General features: G+C 51.6%; 2 protein-coding genes across 2 annotated transcripts; one reads left to right on the top strand and one right to left on the bottom strand.

Moving 5' to 3' along the window:
• Positions 1-4,781: 4,781 nt before the first annotated feature.
• Positions 4,782-6,101, top strand: LOC100899020 (uncharacterized). Its single transcript, XM_003737743.1, has 2 exons — positions 4,782-5,553; positions 5,776-6,101. The coding sequence occupies exons 1-2, from the start codon at positions 4,782-4,784 to the stop codon at positions 5,964-5,966; spliced, it is 963 nt and encodes a 320-aa protein (XP_003737791.1). The 3' UTR covers positions 5,967-6,101.
• A 1,460-nt stretch (positions 6,102-7,561) lies between these two features.
• On the bottom strand, positions 7,562-11,967 carry LOC100898152 (ninjurin-2). Its single transcript, XM_003737659.2, has 4 exons — positions 11,894-11,967; positions 9,530-9,661; positions 9,324-9,389; positions 7,562-8,192 (listed from the first exon to the last, which is right to left on the bottom strand). Exons 1-4 carry the CDS (start codon positions 11,915-11,917, stop codon positions 7,998-8,000), a joined length of 417 nt encoding a protein of 138 aa, XP_003737707.1. The 5' UTR covers positions 11,918-11,967; the 3' UTR covers positions 7,562-7,997.
• Positions 11,968-14,500: the final 2,533 nt, after the last annotated feature.

Genomic DNA, 14,500 nt, shown 5'->3' with positions numbered 1-14,500 from the left:
AAATTTTCGGTATCATATTTCTCATGAGCTTGGCAAGAATATCTGACCAGCAGCCCAAACCCTAATATCGGTTAGCTATCCGGAGAGATATAATTCTCCCGATTCCTGATTGACGGTGGTGGAAGTTGAGCTCGTCAGTGATTCCCAGATCGGGCTTCCCCACCCCGACAAGCGGCTCCCAAGGACGTTCGATTTTGCTTGTTGGGGCCAAGCGACGTGAGGAAGAGTCCCTCGCGAGGGAGCTCAGTGCCTGATTCCACTCATGCCCTCCCTCGGTGTTCGCCGCTCAATATTCGCTTACGATCAGAATGGGGAGCCCATTCCGGCAGAGCCCTGATAGGTGTGTCCAAAGATCGTCGATCGAACTCCTAATATGACTCAGCGCTCTCGATAGGCCTTCATCACGATGCTGCCTCACGACGCGACTTCATCCACGATCGTCGTGTCCGATCACCACGCGTGGCAGTTTCAATTCATTTGGAGCTGCTACACCCTCGTGGGTGCATGGGCACGATCGTCCGCCGGTCTCTCTAAATGAGCTCGCATTTTACAGGCAGAGAATGTGGAGTACATGAAGATCCCACTCGGACGATCCGGCGGCGAACGATCGGTGCTCGGGAGCAGGAGTCGGTGTTGATCAGCGAGCAATCGGCAGAGCCAGGGTTCGACGCCATCCGTCCGTCCGTCCAACCGACCGACCGGCTGTCTACCTGCTTGCTTGCTTGCTCTCGCCACCGCAACTGCCATCGTTGGGAAGGTTCCGGTACCAGTGGCTCTCCGGTGATCTTCCTGCCGGCGGTCTGGCTAGCTGACTGGTTGCTTGCTTGTTTAGTTGGACGGTTGCTTGGCGCTCGCTCACTCACTCACTCGCATGCTTGCTGTTGGTGGAGAGGAGATCGAGAGCCGTCACTGATGTTGGCTGCTGCCGCGACCTGACTGGATGGCGCGTTCATTTCGACGATAGTCCCTTTTGGTGTTCGGAGCAGTCTTGTGGTGATGCTGCTGCTGAAGGAGGAGCAAAAACTCAGCAGCTAGATAGCTAGAGCTAGTCAGCGGGCCAACAGCTACTCTTAGCTGCTTAACCATTGAGCGAACAACGACCTGGAGTGGGGAGCGAATCGAGCATAAAACCGCCAAAGCCGGGCTCTGACCGCAGGTTCTAACTTTCGCTCGATCGTTCGGCCGATTCGTGCGTGGATCGACAACCGTAAACAACATCTTGCGGGAACATGTGCTCCCCGCAGTGAGCGATTCGTGAAATTCGATCGTGACAGTGAGCCCGAGGATGCGTTTGCCTAATACAGGTGGTTGCACCGAGGCCAGTTGACGGACCGTACTCGATGGAATCATGCGATGCGTTCCCGCCAGGGTCATCTCCGTCTTCAACGACCTCACTTGCGAATACCGCGATCAGTCTACTCTAGCGTCGATGACACCGCGATCGCTCCTCCATCGAGAGGTAAGAATGTTTGTTTCTTCTTCTGACCGTTCATCGGCCTGCGGGTGACGGAACCAGAATCGAATCCGCCGGCAGCCGAGCAAGCAGGCAGGCAGGCATTTATACACACCACGACTGACCCGAATCCGGATTTGTCGGAATTCCGAGCCTTGCCCTGCTCGTTGCCTTGTTGGCAACTGTGAGTTTCCCTTATCGATGACTCGTAGATGTCGTCGCCGCGATTGGTATCGGGCGAATTCTCGCTATTCGAAGAGAGATTTCAGAAAAGGCTCGGCTGATAGTCGAACAAGAACAATGTCCCATACAAGCACCGAGTACGAGAAACTTATCGCGAGAGAAACGCCCGGCGATGCGAGTTGACTAGCTCCGATACGCCGCGTCGTTCACTGGGGTTCCGCTGCCGGGCCGCGAACTTGTATTCGAGCGCAGATGCTCTTGTCGTTGGCTCTGCTGCTGTTGGAACGGTTGTATCCAACGACGAACTCGCATAGGTAGACGAGAGGCAGATGTTGTAACGAACCCCCTATGCGGCCAAGCGTGAGAACACAATGGGCTGTCACAATAGGAAGGAAGTCAGGCAGCGATCCAGCCGACCAGTGAAAGAAAGATGAGAGGAAGGCCACACTGAAATTCCAGCGGATGAAAAAATCAAAACTCCACTCGTGATGATTATCAGAATTCGCCTCGATATCTTCAGTCTCCGCGACGAAGACGAATGACGGTCGCTAGAATGCTTATTGTGAATAATTCTTTTGCGTGACCAAGTCGGACTTGGCCAACGCGGCCGGCGCCGTCGTTGTGATTATTGCCGCTGCCGTTGATGTTGTTTTCTGTTGATGATAATTTTCAAGGATGAACAAGTCCGAGTGTCGGCTACAACGAAGTCTCTGAAGACTCGCAGCGCTGAACTCGATGAGCGGTTCCTTTTTGGGACCGCATTATCGAGCTGATGATGAAGAATGCGCGCTCCTCATGCAACATGGTGAACATACAGATCCGTCCCTGGAGATGTCCATGATATTTCCGCTGGCAAGGCCTCCGAGAGCACTCTCTGATATCTGAGAACATTGACTTAGCAAGAAAGATACATCTTGTCCGACCACATCATACTTTCCACCACAACACGCATATTTTATGTATCATCTTTGGGTGTTCTTGGATCCGAGTTCTAGCAACAGATCGATCAGTCCGCTGCTCTTGCCCTTCAACCTGAAACATGAGGATTGGAAAAATCTAGAGCATTAGTGCACGGGCTGACGACATCGCAAGACGACGCGAGAATGCTCCCGCTCAGCTTGACGTTTCCTCGACCGATCCGATATAAGCATCGCGTCGAGAAAGATTCAACGGTGTCTTCACGAAATCCTTCAGTGCGGACTTTCTTTCCTCTTGATGATGCATCTCGCCTTCTCGGATCCGAGCTCGAAATCTGCACCGGGACCTTAATCTTTCGTTCCATGGTAACGACCGCTTGAGAGGTCAGTTCTCTCAATCTCCCGTCGAGAACATTTCTCCGTCGCATTGGCAACATTTTGGAATCCTCTACTTGATCCGTGTCTTCCCTTGTTTGTTCTGCTTCGCGACCAGGAAAGCGGCGGAGCGGTTAGAAAACTTTGGGATCCACCCAAATGATGTCGTTGTTAGCTCGCCGACCTGCTCGACTCACTTACTCGCTCTCTTTGACTACTTGACTCACTGACTGACTGAGCGAAGAATCGCGAGCAAGCAGGCGAGGGAAACGCTAACGGAACACCTTTTCCGTAAACGATACGCATCGGACCTGATTCCATCGGAGAGTCCACAACGCCTACGGTGATCTGGCTCGAGCTGCTGTATGCGACCGAGCGCTTCCGACTCGGCGAAGTCCGTCCCAAACTTATGATCGGACCGGCCGCACCGGCATAAATTCCCGAACGCCTCGTCGTCCCTTATCTAGAGTTATTTTTGTTTCGATTTCCGAACAAGCCTCAGCCGGCGTCTTTTGTAGCGAGCGTTTTGAATTTTTTTTCGGCCGCAGAAAACCCTCCTTCACCCCTCGGCTGCTTTGGCAGTCCTGCCACCTCGGTTTTGTTTACGACTTGCTTCTCAGTAGTCCGAGCAAGATGTACAGGCGTCTGTAGAGATGACAGACAGGCGATTCTCGGAGCCACAAAAATAAAGCGAATCCAGCGACGGAGCAGCCGAAGAAGACGAAAAAAACATGCGGCACCTACGGTGTGACCCGTGTTCGTACAAAAGCATACTACGTTGGAATTTGACGGCGATGTCGACGACGTTAGCGGAGGGTAGAAGGCAAACGACCTTTGGACGATCTGTCGACCCCATAATTGACTCCAAACTTGGAATCGACAATTTGATTTGAGCGCGCGCGCCTCGTCGTAAATCGACTCCGCACAAAACGTTCACATGAGCCGACATGCATTCCATCAATTTTATACGAGAGGTGAAAAATCCGAAGTTTGAATGGATGAGAAATGATATTTGCCATCCGTCGGAACGAAAATCCGGACTTCCGCGTGCTGTCAAAGTTCTTCCTTTTTAGTCAAGCACTGCGCGTATGTCTATTCTTGGCGGTCCACATCTCGGCGTGATGATGTCCCGCGTTCGGTACGCGTAGGATTTTCCTTGTCCGACACGGCTTAAACGCGGCGGCAGCGACAGACCGAATGTGTACTGAACTGAACCGAAGCAAAGCAAACCGATGATGCCGACCTACGGGCCAAGCAGCCGTCCAACCAGTCACTCAGTCAGTCAGTCAGACTCAACTTCACCACACGAGTGACACAAACGTGGAGCTCTGCGAAAGATGATTCCTGACCGATTTATCCCCTCATCCTATTCCCACGCGGTGGCAGGCAGACAAGTCCTCGATTAACGGTTTTTGCTGGTGCCCCCATAACCGACTGTAAGAACAGCTGCCGGTCATGTTCCTCGATGCGGCGCCGCGAGCGTTGCCGTTGGCGAACGAGCCTTCTGGATATCTAGAAGCTTTCTACGAATAGCGATAACGATTACGATCATTTCTGACAACAGAAACTGTTCTTTACATCTTTCGCGCTTCCGTTCACTAGCTCCCGTGTCGCTACCGCGTGCACAATGAGCGAGACGAGAGGAAAACAGTAGGAGTGACGAAAGAGAAACACCAACGGGACGGTTCCGGACAACCGGAGCCGAGTACGAACGAGACTCTAGCTGAAGAGAAAAAATGCGTGATCTGAACGGATGAGTTATGAATTTCGGACAGCAGAGAACAGGACAGCGATCACTAACCGAGTTTCTTCTCTCAATTCCAGCTCTGAGGTCCGCGTTCTAATCCCTGGGAATGTCTCACGGTTTCGACCCCGGAGGACAGCATCATGCGGCCACCACCCTGACGCAGTACTCCGAGCCCCACATCCATCTTCCAGCGACGCATATATCGCGGCCACCTTCGAGACCATACCTCATTCACAGTCAGACAGCTCCGACCGGAAACGGCATGTCGTTATCGGCTAGTTCTATCGGAGGTATCCATCCGGGCCATCCGGGGGCAGGCTACAAATCTCACTCGCTCCTGCCCAACGGGCATCACCCTTCGGTGGGTCAATTGCCGCCCCATTCGGTCTCCCGACTGTCCCACAGTTTCATGACGACGTTTCCGAACAACCAAAACCATACCCGTCAATCTAGTCTCCTCCATGACAACAACACCACAACTCAGAAAGATATCTCGACGACGGCTCCTACTACGGCGACGACGAGCAACAATTCTGCGGCTGGGGCCATTGCCATCAATTCATCACTGTTGACATCGACATATCATCATGCGCTTTCGCTTCTGTGTATGCTCTCTGTTCTCATGTGCATACTATCGGCGTCGGTCATGCGACCGCTCGAGCACACCAACGTTTCCACGGAGCGCGGACTCCGCAACGTGCTCAGCGTCTGCATGCTGATACTGTCGATGTGTCTCGATCTCTACTGCCTCTTCGTGTGCTGTCTGCAGCTCATGTTGGCTTTAACGACCGGCAGCAGTGCTTATCTCAGGGAAGCTTCATGTAGCAGGAACCTCGCCGTGGCTTCATTTCTGCTGAGTGTGCCATTCTTCCTCACGGGTGAGCAACAATTTCCCTCCGAAAATGACCCAGATCGCAGAGCTCGCATTTATCCGACATGCTTGGAGGGCCTTCGAATGTCACGAGATCTGTGGCTTCTCACCCTCAATCATTTTCTGCACTTCCGTATTCGGCTCTCGGGGATGGGCCGGAGAGTTGTCGAGGGGATACATCGAATCCTGGTCTCCCAGAGTGATATATTGTGTTTTTTCTCCGTTCCAGGTAGCATCCTGATTCTGAATATACCGCTCCCGGCATCGCTGGGAATCGTCGGTGTTGTTTTTGTGGTCTGGATACTCTCATCGGTTCACAACGTCTACGTTTGGAATCTAACCGTTCAAGAGGGGAACGACAACAATAACAACGGCAAAACTCTCCATGGTCACATCGTTCAGTTATCAACCTTGGTTTGAATCGCTCTCTGCTGACAACCTGTAGCCAACTCCTCTGAACATTTCCTCGTGGTCCGAATGGAGTAGCAGCTCGACCGACTGACTGACTGATCGATCATTCGCTCATTCTCCGAATGTGCGGAGAACCAGGAACTCTAATTGAGGGGATGAGGAAATTCGGTCCAATTAATTTCTGGGGAATTGATAATACGACATGAGTCATCGCTGGCTTGCCGATATCTCTTCTCGAATATCATATGATATATGCATCGATACGGAGAACAGAGAAGGGGAACCATGGGAGCGACGTATGCGACATGACTCCCTCCGGGAAAAAAAACAAAAAATACTCCAATGCGCGAACAGGGTATCGCTTCCGAGGTCTTGGGGAGAAGTGGGCTGCGGCCGAACCGGCTCCAGCCTTCGAGTACCCATTGCCAATAACTGTAAATAGAATGTCTAGAGCCGGGCAGATGGACGCCGAACGCCATTAGTTTCGGTCGAGCTTGCGCGTCAATCCTACGACGCACGCATGCGAAAGAACACGCGAGAAACTGTGAGTTCCGAAGCGAGTTCTCTTCTCCGAAATGCTTCTTATCACTGCCTTCTGAGAGAACAGTGCATCGCCAGGCGGAATGAGTGACTATAAGAATGTTCTGTGTGCTTTCGAATGATTAGCTCAACCCACAGAGAGCTGTCAATAGGGACACCGACGACCGGAATCCCCGGGTCGTAAGTAGTGTTCCGAGCGATATCGTCTCAAATATATGTAGACAGCTGCTCCTAAGGCGCTGGGAGCGTGCGGAAATCGATGAAAAATGGGGATGAAGGGGCCGATGCGGTCCCCATGAGCGACCGAAATCGGGTCTCGAATGGTGATTTTCGCAATGTACAGAATCAAGTCGGGACGGATCATTCTCACCAGTGTTCGACTCCCGGATGGTTTTGAGCGCTGCAGAGACTCCGGAACTTCTCCCTCATTCGTGTGTTTGTGATTGTGTGTGTGTGTGCGCGCGAGTTCGCCCACGGATTCAGGCACGTGACCAGAGCAACGAATATAACAGCGAACAAGTGTATTTATGGCAGAATCTTGTGTTTTCCTTTAGGCTATGTTTACGTTTGTGCGGCTCTGCTCGTTTTGCTTTCCATGCCTGCTTCCGGACTGCTCCGGTGAAAACAGAGCGAGCACTGGACGAAAGGGTGCTGATGCTCTGAATAGGTTCGCGGTAAACGTGAAAGCAGATTAGAGTATATCGATTCTTCTCCTCCGGAAGTTTTCGGAGCTCGTTTCATCGACAGGGCTCTTCCTTAAACGAGAGTTTCTTACGATTCGACGAGGGGCGAATTCGCCAGACAGAGCCAGATGAAAGCAGATTCAGGCGGGACGCCGAGCTAATGGTGACTCGATCCGCGGCACGAGGAACCAGGCTCCGGAGAGCTCCGAAATCCGGGGATGATCAATTATCATCTTGTATTCACGACACTGGGATCCTACACAAGACCCCGTGAAGACTCCCCCAATCGGAAGCAGAAGCTCAGATCATCAATAATCTTCATTCATTTATTGTGATCTCCATAAAATGATTCGTGAGTCGCGAGATATGCGTTTGAGCGTTCCGTGTTGGACGAGGCGATTTTTACAGATTAAGCTCGATGAGGTTTCCGCTGCGGCCCACGTCTCAGGTCCGGCTGTCCTCGATCCGAGCATTTCCAGCGGTCTCTGTACATGCGCCGACTCGAATTGGAATAATTCAGGCTCGTGTTACAAATTGTGAAGCTTCACCGAAAAATCAATAATCCGCTACCGATTTACAGTTGTAGGGGCTCTCTCCGTTTTTCTTCTTCTTCTCAAGTCAATTAGAGAACCGCATTCCACCTCGATTTTCTCAGAAAGAGTCCCTTTTGTGATCTGCTCTAGGATGCAAACGCTCGATCACGTATGGTAAGAATTCGAAGTCTACTTAATTCGTTCGATTTTCCGGGGGAGCTCGAAAACTCGGAGTCTACCAAGTGTTGATAGCGCTAGCCTCCGGGCTCTCGGTATTCGAGCACCTAGGCGGCGGTCGATCCGATAAATGCTGGGGTGTCGGAACCTTTCATTCCGAATGAGGAAATTACAATATTTACAACAGTTATAATGAAAATGAAGATCGTGACCATGTTGTTGAGGACATTCGCTCGCACATGATTCTTTTCCCTGTTCAAGTTGACTGTGCCCAGTATGACAATGAACGCTCCGACCAGGATCTGTAAGAGTATAAATCTCCCATCAGAATAATTACTTTCAGCGAAACCACGTGTTCAAGATGAGAGTACCTCGGTAGGGAGGTCCTGCCATAGTTTTCGGAGTCCCATACTTTGCATTTCCAGCACATAACTCCGAAAGGTTCTCCGACGAATCGACTTCTTCAGCGGATCATCATCTTCGTCTCCTTTGAAGAGCACCGAGAGCATGATCGTATCGCACTGAGACAATCGTCACCGCCTGGATCCGTTGATTAATATTATCGTTGATCGCTCGTCGCTTGTCTTGACAACCGACCCCGGTGAAACAGCTCATATGTCATGTGATGTCAATAGGTGCCGATGGATACGCGTTTTATGCTCGAGACCGGATACGGTGACATTCGGTTCCGTCTCTTTGAATTCATCTTGTGCCTATTGTTCTCGTCGGGTCAACCTATTGTCGCGTTCGGGTCGATCAATCCCAATTTCCTGGCTTCAACCTTCTGACCCTACAGTGACGGCTCAGACTCCTCTGAATTAACTGCATCGCGATTGCTTCTGCATAACATACTCTATTGCAAAGTGTAGAGTCGGGTTTGCGCGGAGATTCAGCGGTCGATTCGCATGTCAGAAGCAGCTTATTGACTCGGTGTTTTCGTGTCGGCCGGGGTTTCTCGAACCGGATCGATCCCGAACGCGGAGATGAAAACGTTGCACAGTGTGGCGCCGAAAATCATCCAAACGAGGATGTTGTTGAGCGCATTCGCATACCATTGTTGGTGCTGCTTGTTGATGTTGAATCTGTATTTCACCACCAGCACGAGACCAATCAGGATCTAGAGGAGAGTGACGTCGAGTTAGAAATTTGCGCAGAGAGCAGAAGTAGGAGAACCACCAGGGAAGTTGAAAACTCCCAGAGACGAGGGAGAATGTCAAAGTCTCAGAGCGGAGCCCGCTCAGCCGAACTCGCCGGAGGGAATCGGAAGAGGACATCCTCCAAAGGGATAGTTTTCGGCAATAAAACGAGAAGAGAATTTTGCACAAAACCCACGTCACTCCCCTCGAGATCTGTCGTCCTTGCCCGGTCGAACATCGAAGCTTCTCGCTCCGGATACCTGAACTTCTAGGAATCGACATCGGCGGCGAACTTACTTGCAGTATGATCGACGTCGCGATCAATGAGACCATTATGGTGTAGAATTCGTGCTTGTGTCCTACCTGCAAAATCGCCTTGGTGAGAAATAGCTCCGACGCCTTAGTTCGTCTCCGGGCCGTTGGGAAGTTATTTACGACCGCATCCCATCTATGATTTTCAAATCCTTCATCACTCGAGGCATAAGTGCATGTATACTGTTTACCTGTAGTAGATATTTGAGCTGTGAGGCATTCGCCGTGAGCAAAGCCACGTCTAGCATCCCCTGCGCAATGGACTTCTTGGTGGCGTACACATTGGCGTCCAGGAAGCCACCAACGCCCTTGGATTCATTCTGCTGCAATGAACGGAACGAAATTGAAACCCTTGGAGGCGATAAGAGATCCGTCGGAGAACTCCGGCGACTCGGTCATAAAAATCCCTCCCTAAACTACCTCGGAACATTCGATTCGAATCGTAGGTATCACATCCCGAATCGAAGGCTTCTGTCCGAAAATTCTGCTACACTTTCGAAAACACTGCGCGAGGCACTCGGTGCCAAGTTTTTGCCAAGCCATCCCGGTCGAGTCGACCGCCGTCCCATCCGAATCCTCTCTAATGGCGACTTGACGGACCGGTGCGCACCACAACCCAGAAACTTTCCGCGACGTCCTTAGACACAAATCACAGACAAACTCACTTTGGCGCTCCAAGCTCCTTGCGTATTAGCCATTCGGCCGAACAAGACTTCGAAGTGGAGGTATGGTGAGCAGCATGCAACGGCTCGAAGCAAGCCTTGAATAGGCCGTAGCGAGCTGTTGTGTTTGTGTCTGCGGAGCGAAGCCTTCGAGACTTCGATCCATGATTCGCATGACTCGACGTCGCCGCTATAAGAGAATCAGAATTCTCCGTTCGATTCATTTGGACCTCGAGCGAGGAATCGATTGGTTTCCGAACACATATCTCACCGAAATAGGTCGGCGGTACCGTCAAGGTCCGCTGTAAGGACCTCCCGGATCTGACATTTGTTGCGCCGAGCCGGCTCAAATTAGCATGCTCTTCCACGTCGCTCGAGACCGCAAATCAAGCTAGGCAGTGGTCAACAAAGCATTCGGTGAGGCGGAAGCTCGTTTGCTCTTAGTGACCATGCCGGGACTAAGGAGGACTAATTGCTCTTGGGTACGCGTGAATAGTTTAATGCAATCTGAGTTTCCCTGACAAAGGTCCATCATTGCCTATGCACTCTCGATGCTACCACATTGACCTCTGCACTTTTGAGCGAATTAAAATCTTTCGAATTGATGACCCGGGGTTCCTGCACAAGAATCGCAGCTCGGTGCGTACCCTGTGTTTATCATGAGTAGTGATCCGAGCTCTGATACATAAAATAAATGAGTAATAAGAATACGAAGCGATCGTCGGGATCACCGACATTTCACGGAGCGATGAAAGTGTTCTGCTGCACGGCGTGGAAAAGTCGACGAGAGAAATCAGATCAGGAATTATCTGTCGGGGCATTGGCGGAAGTAGGCACGGAAGTCGAAGGCCGCAAACGTTTTGCTTCGCGAATCCCGCTGGCCAGCGAAGCGATCCGGATTCCCGCGAACAGACGCTGACCGATTCCGAAAGCAGATCTTCTTTCCGAAGAGAAGAAAGCGGGCGCGTCCTCGATCGGAGGACAATTTTGCCGGTCGCCGAAATTACCGCGACGAATTGAGCCCGCTAGGCTCGATCGAACTCCGAGCTCTCCGAGGCGAGGAGATCTCCGACAAGTCTCGGGAGCCTGGAAAGTCTTGATTTGGCCCCCACCGCAAATACATGAGTACGTGGTTCAAGGGAAGCCCTACGATTGTCGAATAATTGTGAGTAATAATCTGACTGATGATGGTGGAGAAATGATATTTTCTTCTCGTGGTGGCGCCGATGGGAGATAACCCAAGGCAGTCGTCGAAGTCCTTCCCTGATCCTCTGAGGGAGGCGGTTTTTCTCTCTTGCTTCCCGAATTCCGCGCTACAGCCAGGGGGAAAACCGAGGCAGAATATCCGCCTCTTTCCACCGGGCGGATCGAGAACTTCTTGAGAACCGAGTGTTGCACGCAACGCAGACAAACAACCAGATTTGGGCTCCTTTCTACCGTTTCTCGGAAAAGAAGATTGGGATGAAATGAGCTGGCTTTGGTTGAAGACATTTGGAGTCGCACTGCTCTTCGTGACGTCAATCAACGAGAATAGAAGTCTCCTTTATCATAGGTTAACAAACTTTCAGATGACGACACATTCTGGACGGTAGCGCTCCAGAGCACCTCCCGCGTTTGCGTACGAAGCACCGTCCCTGCTTCGGCCACAATCGACCGGATGGAAGCGGATATATTCATTTATTTATTGCCGAGCATCGAGAGTTCCCAGGAGAGTGTGACATACAGGAACCCCTAATCTTAATGTTAGCAATCAGCTTGCTCACCATGCTCGAGAATTCACTATCAGAACCATTAGAGCGTCTCCTTTCTCGCAGCCGATCCTACTCGAAGCTCCTGCAGGGAGTGTTCGGCGGTGCGAGATCCGGCTCGAAATTCCTGGAATGAGGGACTCACCTCTGTAGGCGACACCGTTGTCATTTTTTGGAGTTCTGCAGCCACTTGTGTGTTTATTCCCACTTTCCGAAGATGAATGCGATCGCCGCTGCAGCTCACTTCGTGCTCTGGTGGGCCCGCGGCGTCGGTAGTGGCAAGCGCGAACTTCTCTCACCGCTCACCAGAACTCGCCGATCGTTTCTCGTCAGTCTGATGCCAGACCGTTTGTCAACAAACCAGTCATTCCGTTGTTCCCGCTCGATTCGTTGCGAGGCAAGGTTTCAAAACGTGAAAGATGTCGTTCCGTGGAGGCTTTCAAAAGCAGAGATTCGTCATGAGTCTCAGTGGAAGGTGACGAACCCAAACGCTTTCGCTCATTCTTGGTCAGACGCCTAAGCTCCGAAGCTCAACGCAGATGGAGATCTGTTTGTCAAGGAGACCAGAGCCTTGATTTCCCGAGGTCACTGTAAATAGCGGGTCACGCGCACTCGTGGATGTCTAGGGCGATATTGCTACGAGCGGACGTCTCTCCGCCGCATTCAATTGCTCGAGTGCTGCGAGAAGTCTCAGTGAAGTCCAAGCTGACCTGTTTCATCATGTTTCTATGACAACAGAGGCTCGGGGTGGACGACCCCGTTTTCAGAGAAATGCGAAAATTACATGCGGGAGGCTATCGATCCCAACGGAAGTCTCGGCTTCCCGGCGATCGACCATTCCCGGAAGTTGTTCACCAGCGTAGTGTCTTACTTAGATAACTTTCTCCGGGTGTCCTCCGCGCGGAATGCCCTTATGAATCTACCCTCGCGCGAACGAGATCCTTCGATCTGTGTTCGGATGCAGATCGGCGAACACTAAATTATTCTCAGACTTCAAGATTTATGAATATTTCGAGAATATCATGCTTTGATCACGCAATTTCGGCGTTGTGGGTTGTTATGCAGAGCTCGCTCCGTCCCGGAGAGAATTCCTTGCGATTCCGGACCTGATGTACATACAATGGACATGACAACGAGCATAATTATTCAGGACAAGGATCGACCGAACGATGTCCAGTATTTGATGATGCTCGAAACCACTTCCAGGATGGAGACTCCGAGCCACAGACCTATGTGGCCTTCGAGGATCGATACGATGTCGGTAGCCTGAAAAGTTTATTTTCAACTCATATCAAGCTCCCACTCGCTCGCTTCACGGTCCGTGACTGGCAGCGGGCTCCTGCTGCAGAATCTGGAACAAAGTTCCGAGACCGACTCTGAAGTTCACATACGATGTAGCTTTCTCTAGGTTAGCTCTGTCCGCCGGAAGCTTCGCAACCTAACAAAGAGCCGCGCAATCGGATCACCGGGGGTCCGCCCAAAGACCGAAATACGGTGAAAGTCCCCCGAGATCTTTCGCATCCGAGTGGAGGTCATGACCTTCACGTTTCGCAAACGCATCCCACTCATAGCTCGTTCCTCCGCGCCTCAAGCACGTAGGTCATGTGACTCGGGGTCACGGATGGGCTCCGCACGGGGGTCGCGAGCTGAGGAGTTGCCGACGACGCAACTCATCGGGGGCTATGCCACTCGAAAAGATGGCCTTCGCTGACCTTGCGGCAAAAAACTTGCAAGTCCCGTGATTGCGATCGGAGACGCGTGGCAACTCAATCATGCTCCGCTACTTTGATCAATCAGCGGATCATTGCCCCTCGCGAACGCATCGGGAAAGCATGGGAAGACTTCGGCCTATCTGAACGTAACGTACATCGATGCGGGGATAGCTCCGCACGATTTTCGTCAAATCTGACGCCATTCGCACTTCGAATCTGATCTCATTTGGACGTGAAGCATTGCGGAGCCTGCCGCCCACTTTCGAAACTTCGGCCCTGTATCGGGATGTTCTGGAATGAAGTTGAAGAGCGATATCTGAATTTCGACCTTCCAATAATTTCTTTCCCGTCGAGAAGAATCGGGAGCTCCCGAATGAAACCTAGTCGCATCGAATGGGACACTCACGAACAAGGCAAGGAGCAAGTTTGCGAACATGATTGTCTCCATCGTTTCGATCTCATCACGGTGGTGCACTGGACTGAAAGTATCAGAGGAAGAGCATTGGGTCTTTCCATCGTAGACAGGTTCACCCTTCGCCGACGGACAATGAGTTACAATGCTCTGATGAGCGTGCTGATTTCTCGATTATCGTCGGCTGAAACTCACTGTGGCTGAAAATGTCACACATCGGCGCTTTCAGCAGATGTTTCATAGCGTAGAGTTTCGAGATGCATTTGCACGCATCGAACCATTTGTCCATCAGACATCGCTCCGCGCACTCATCTGGCTGAATCTGCCGCGAAGAGTATGCGCTCCGACTCGTTAGACGATCGTAGTCCGTGCATTGGGACTCGTAGGGTTTCGGTAGCGAGTGGGAATCGCTCTTTTCGAGGGGGGAAAACTTTGTTCAATGCGACTCATTCCGGCGATTTTGCATATCCGATCACTCAGACGATCGGTGGCTCGTAGCATTCTCACCTGGAACGCTGCGATTCGGTATCGGTCGCCTGCTCGAAATCTCATTGTAGGTCTGCTTGAAGCAGCGGTAGAGCCGGGCTCATGCAGGAGGCCCGATGCAAAAGCTCTCTCCTTCAGTGGT

The sequence above is a fragment of the Galendromus occidentalis genome, unplaced genomic scaffold (genome assembly GCF_000255335.2).
Source record: "Galendromus occidentalis unplaced genomic scaffold, Mocc_1.1 scf7180000075612, whole genome shotgun sequence".
In the NCBI taxonomy this organism is placed as follows: Eukaryota; Metazoa; Arthropoda; class Arachnida; order Mesostigmata; family Phytoseiidae; genus Galendromus; species Galendromus occidentalis.
This window is presented reverse-complemented; position numbering and strand designations above follow the sequence as displayed.

Bases quoted from the DNA above. Each gene is read 5' to 3' on its own strand.
- LOC100899020 (XM_003737743.1), top strand. From the start codon at position 4,782: ATGTCTCACGGTTTCGACCCCGGAGGACAGCATCATGCGGCCACCACC. The intron at 5,554-5,775 runs GTGAGCAACAAT...TCTCCGTTCCAG, and splicing joins TGTGCCATTCTTCCTCACGG to GTAGCATCCTGATTCTGAAT.
- LOC100898152 (XM_003737659.2), bottom strand. From the start codon at position 11,917: ATGACAACGGTGTCGCCTACAGAG. The intron at 9,662-11,893 runs GTGAGTCCCTCA...CGTTCATTGCAG, and splicing joins CAACGGTGTCGCCTACAGAG to CAGAATGAATCCAAGGGCGT. The intron at 8,193-9,323 runs GTAAGTTCGCCG...ATACTCTTACAG, and splicing joins CGACGTCGATCATACTGCAA to ATCCTGGTCGGAGCGTTCAT.